The sequence below is a fragment of the Nanorana parkeri genome, unplaced genomic scaffold, assembly GCF_000935625.1.
Source record: "Nanorana parkeri isolate BGI_ZX_2015 unplaced genomic scaffold, ASM93562v1 scaffold1116, whole genome shotgun sequence".
Classification (NCBI taxonomy): Eukaryota; Metazoa; Chordata; class Amphibia; order Anura; family Dicroglossidae; genus Nanorana; species Nanorana parkeri.
In genome coordinates, this window is record NW_017307384.1 from 284,561 (window position 1) to 290,185 (window position 5,625).

General features: G+C 42.6%; 1 protein-coding gene across 1 annotated transcript in view; it reads left to right on the forward strand.

Moving 5' to 3' along the window:
* Window positions 1-5,625, forward strand: part of ZFYVE26 (zinc finger FYVE-type containing 26) — a 101,396-nt gene that overhangs the window by 4,434 nt on the left and 91,337 nt on the right. Inside the window, 3 exon segments of the mRNA XM_018567923.1 lie at window positions 538-624; window positions 2,323-2,860; window positions 4,824-4,957. Coding sequence (XP_018423425.1) covers window positions 538-624; window positions 2,323-2,860; window positions 4,824-4,957 — 759 coding nt within the window.

A 5,625-nucleotide genomic window follows, 5' to 3' on the forward strand; every position in this document is an offset into this window, starting at 1 on the left:
CTCTCCCTCTCTCTCTCTTTCTCTCTCTCTTTCTCTCCCTCTCTCTCCCTCTCTCTCTCTTTCTCTCCCTCTCTCTCTCTTTCTCTCCCTCTCTCTCTCTTTCTCTCCCTCTCTCTCTCTTTCTCTCTCTCTTTCTCTCCCTCTCTCTCCCTCTCTCTCTCTTTCTCTCCCTCTCTCTCTCTTTCTCTCCCTCTCTCTCTCTTTCTCTCCCCCTCTCTCTCTCTCTCTCTTTCTCTCTCTCTTTCACTCCAGTTTAACAGAGTTTGATCTCATCCCCTACCAGAACATGTTCCAAAAGCTTAGGTCCACCACCAAAGCACCCTCTTCCGTGCAGTCTTATACCTATCAACCCATGTTCTATGCAACTCACTTCATCAAAAAACAGTGTGTTTGGGCACTAAAATCCCCTTCCAAACACACCTGCAAAATCCAAAGCTTCAGCTTACTATGACAGGGGAAGAAAAATATTGGAAGTGTTTATCTGTATATTCTTAATGCGATTGCTCTGTAACATATGGTTTTCTGTTGCATTTTTAGCAGCTGCTGTTTAATTTAAAAAATGAAACTGCATTTCTTCTGCTGCTGCAAGGGCTGCAAAATCAAGTTCCCCAACAAACGATGAAGGTAACATTTAAGAAACTAGTTTTAAATGTTTTATGCTAAGAATATATTGTGTGAAAACCTCCTCTCATGCTTGTTTAAACGGATAGCATAGCATGTTTCAGTTTTTTTTGTATTTATTCTTTGTACTACTACTGGGCTATCAACATTTCCAAAACCTGGGTTCAGAGTGTTGTTACCAAAGGCTACAGTCTGGAGTCTCACTCCCTGCCTCCTCCTTATTTCCTGCTATCCAATCTGGCCAAATCCCCTGAAAGGTAGATCACTCTCTTCACTGCCCTAGGTTAGCTCTCTTCTCATGGAGCATAGTACCCCTTCTGGAGGCAGAAATGTTTCAGGAGTTTTACTTCAACCTGTTCACTGTCCCCAAGGTCAGGAGAGGTGTTCACCCTATCTTATATCTGAAAGGTCCTCAGTTGGATCCTGCTGGTCCAAAACTTCTGGATGGCATCCATCCACCCACTCAGTCGTTGCCTCACTTAATCTGGTAGATTTCCTGGACATAAGGGATGCATAACTACACCCCCCCTCCCCCATTTTTCTTGCCCATTGTCGCTACCTTGATTTTGCGCCCAGCATTTCCAATTTGTTGCTTCCCTTCAGTCTCTTTGTGGCTGAAACCCTGTTTTTTTGCCATGGTGCTGGCCCCTGTCTTGGCTGTGCTGCTCTCCCAGGGGATCCCCATAGTGAGTACTGAGACGACTGGCTCCTTCTAACATCCAAAGGACAATACAGACGCTACAGACCTTTGGCTGGATCCTGAATCCTGGGTCTCTTCCCACCCCGTTTTTGGTACTGTTTTGCTATGAAAATGAATCATGCTGGTTATGGGGGGGGGGGAGGGGGGTTGTTGAACCATGTGGTTCTTTGTCAGTGCCCAATCCTCCTGTCGGCAGCAGTATAACCCGAATGTTCAAGACTCCCTGTGTCCCTCAATGGAGAGTACAAAAATTCTTTTTTTAACACTGCAAAGACAAATTGTGGTATACCCAATAACAACCAATAAACAATATACAGTATTGTAGACCAGGGCTGGGCAAATCTCAGGAGCCATATTGCTAATATGCCAAATATGAAAGCTGACAATCTAAAATGTATATTTATAAAGCAATAAATGTGATATTTTCTAAACATTCACTGCAGGTTTTATCATCCTGGTTCATGTGTTTTTAATTAAAATGATTCACCTATACTTACCTGGCAGGGGAGATACCATGATGACGAAGGTGGTTCTCCCAGGGCGAGGCTCATCCATTCCACCACGGGTGTGCTGACCCCTGCGATTTCCCCAAATGCGGGAAACTCAACTTCATAATTTGTGGTAGTGGGGGACTGCGAAAAAAATAATAATTATTCACCTGCAGTGAATATTTGGCAAATGCCCCATTCACTGCTTTATAAATCCATCCCTTAGCTTATTTTTTATTAAATGGGGGGCAGCCATTTCCTGTTTCCTTAGAACTAGACTGTAGCTTAGTTTGTGCCCCCTTGGTGCCGATAAATGGCAGCTGCTCAGTGATTGATGAAAAAAAGATACTTGGTGACCGAGGTACCTGTGAATGACCTTTTTTGACCACAACTTAACTTTTCTAGATTTTTCAATGCCCTCTGTGCTTGCATCTTGTGAATATTGCAATTACAGTTATTGGTATGGAGAGATAATAAATTTGATTTCTAAACAAACTACTCTTTCATTTTTAGGATCTTTATAGGTTATTTTCATCTAGTCGGTATGATATAAAGGCAAACAGAAGGGACATTTCCACTTCTTACCTTACTTCTGACACAGTATCGTTGCTACGCGAGAACCTGTCTCAAAACCCTGAACTTTTACAAGCAGTGCTCAGCTTTCTACTAGTGGATGACAATCATTCCACATCATTTGAATATAATCATCGTCTCCTAAATATCACTGTGGACTTCATTTTAGACTTGTTGACATCTCTTCATGAACATCACAGGACTGAGGAACCATCTGACTATTTATTTTCTCAAACAGTGAATCAGATATACAAGGTTTTAAGCACCATGTGCTTTGATTTGGATCTCCAAGCAAGTGAGCTCAGCCAATTATGTTCTAAAGTTTTTAGAGCATCCTGGATTAAAGGACATGTTTCAGAGGAGCAAGTTCAGGCATCTCTGCTCAGGAAACAGAATTCTGGTTTGGTTAGTCTGTATGGCAGTGTCATCAATGAGAAAATGAAGACATGTTTTGCTGCACAGATATCTTCAGGAAAAGGTTTGCATTTTATCTTTTGCACAATCGGGTATTTCTTTTTTTCCATGCTTAAAAAGGTAAGCTCACCTTTTTACAAAATGTGAAAAAATTGAACTTACCCACAGCACCTCTCTACCTTCCCTGGTCTCTGCTTTACTTAGCTGTGTGATGCTCCCACTAGCTGGTGTAGCAGTCTGTACACCATACTTCACAGCACTGCAGGCTGTAATGATCATGATGCTCACAAACGGCTAGAGCTTATTGGTCAGCACAGTTCTATTACCACGCTGACCAAAAGGAAGTGCTTCTTACTTCCGGGACCTGGTGCTTGACTTAGAAGCGCTTCTTAATCAGTGGTAATATGAGCGCTCGCCATTCGCAAGCATTATGTTTACTACAGACTGTGGGGCCGTGAAGTACGATGTACAGATCGTTCCACTGGCTGGTGGAGGCATCACACAGGAAAGTGCTGCGGGGACCGAGGGAGGTTAAGGGGTGCTGTAAGTAAGTCCGTTTTGTTAAAAGGTGAATTTACCCTTTAAGGGGTACTAGTCTTGAATATTTATAATTTTGGATTCCCCTTGCACTAGAACTGGCACCCAAAATTAGTTTGTCCAAGCACATAATCAGTAGATCAGGTGATATAGTATATGGACTATGATTGAGAACACAGACACAAAGCAGAAAATATTGGGAAATTTACTTGAATGGAAACAAATACATTTATTTTTGTGATACTTTTATAACATATGCCTATTATTATTTGTATGTCTTTGCTGACATTTTGGTAGTAATGCTCTTCTTGGGTCTTAGTAAGGTAATAGTTTTTTTGATCGTACATCATAGAATAGGACACAGGGAGGTAATTCTTAGACCAGGACTGTCATAAATCAATCTTTATGACAGTCCTGCATAACCCCTCCTAGTTCTGGCCTGCCTCAGATTTTTGCTAGTGTCCTCAGGTGATGGATGGGCTCTTTGCTCTGAGTACTTTGCACTATTTTTACTGAATTTGTTTCTGTAAGTTTCTGTAAAGTGCCTCCTGCAGCTTTCTGGATTAGTTATCTCTTTCGCAGAGCCTAGGTGGACTATAGCCAGACCATGCAGGAATGAACATGGGGATGTCCTTCAATGTGCTTCGTACTTGGCACGCAGTGCTGCGCATGTGGTTAGCTGCAGGGTGGTTCCTGTGGACTGGCTACTGTGCCTGTGCTGCACCTCCTTCTCACTTTGCTCATAAGCCTGCTTCCTTGGGGTGCTGTGACCAAGCACACAGACACACACACTGCCTGTCCCTGCTGAGTCTTTGGAGAGCCACTCTGCACACTACCACCGCTATTGTTGCCACTATTGCTATCGCTGGGAGCCACGCTGCCACCTGCTGCTGCCGTGTTCTTGCGCCACCTGCTGCTGCTTCCTGGTTTTGGATACGGGCACCCTCTTAAATCCTGTGGTGAGTTACTGTGGGGTACAGTAATGTAACCGCTCTAACTAAAAAGAAGCACCTACGCCCTTTGTGGGTAAATCTGTTCTCCACCAATTTTAGGTGGTGGCCTCTAGTCCTTTTTTTTTTTTAAGGGAGTTTACATTAAAATGTTTATTGCTGATGTTGGTATCACTATTAAACAATTTGTACATCAAAATTATGCCCCCTCTTAATCGCCTCCCTCCCAGTGTGAACAAATTTAAATTTAGCAACCGTGTCTCATAGCTTTTGGTCCTCCGGACTTTTAATTAGTTTAGTTGCTCTTCTCTGGACTCTCCTCAGCTCAAGAACATCCTTTCTGTGGATGGGTGACCAAAATTGAACCGCACAAACAAGATGAGGCCGAACCAGTGATCTATAAAGTGGCAACATTTTTGCTTTGTCTAAAGTGTCTCTGTTTCTACTGCTAACAAGCCAAGATGAATCATGTGCTATACTGAGTTACTGTGGAATATTTATGATTGACTAAACGTTGTTTATTGTCCACTTTTTGTACAGTTTCTGCTCAAGAGCTCACCGATAATGAAAAAGCAATTATTCATTTCTTTTGCAACGCTCAGCAGTCAGCTTCATGGAAGAAGGTCTTTTTCTACTCCCTCTCCACTGGAAAACACTTTTTGGAGCAAATACTGGTCAGTCATAAATTGTTAAGTAATCACAATATTTTATTGTATTCTATCCACTTACATTTTATTGTTGCAAGAAGTCAAATATTTGATTAAATTAGAATTCCATGCACACTACAGGATAATGCCCTATTCCAAGGGCAGTCCCTGCTGTAGGAAAAAACAGTATGTACTGTGCACCATGTGATGCTCATTTCCTGCGCATACTGCTCATTATCATTCCCTCTACCACACCTCTAATGCACATACTGCCCACTGTCTTGCTCTCCTCACACTTGTTATGCCTGTGAAGGGGCACATCTGTGCGATGTGTTGAATTTTTTACTACAAAGCTGACATTTTCACTACACAAAACTGACCTTTAAATTCCCGAGAAATGACCAGACAACTGCTTTTTTTTTTCTTTCCTGTTAGTAAACAAAGCAGCTGGGAATTCTTATCTATACCAGAGCCTTATCCTAGATAGGGGTCTGTTATAGATGTTTAACCCACAATGGGACCTCCCAGCAGAAAAAACACAAAAAGACGTGGGGTGCCCCCCCTCCACCCCCCCAATATCCATCACCAGACCCTTATCTGATCACATGTTTCCCCTTGTCCTGAACCATACCAGGCCACATACAATCAATATGGGTCAGTGGCTTAGCAGGGGGGCCCCACCTAGCACAGCATTG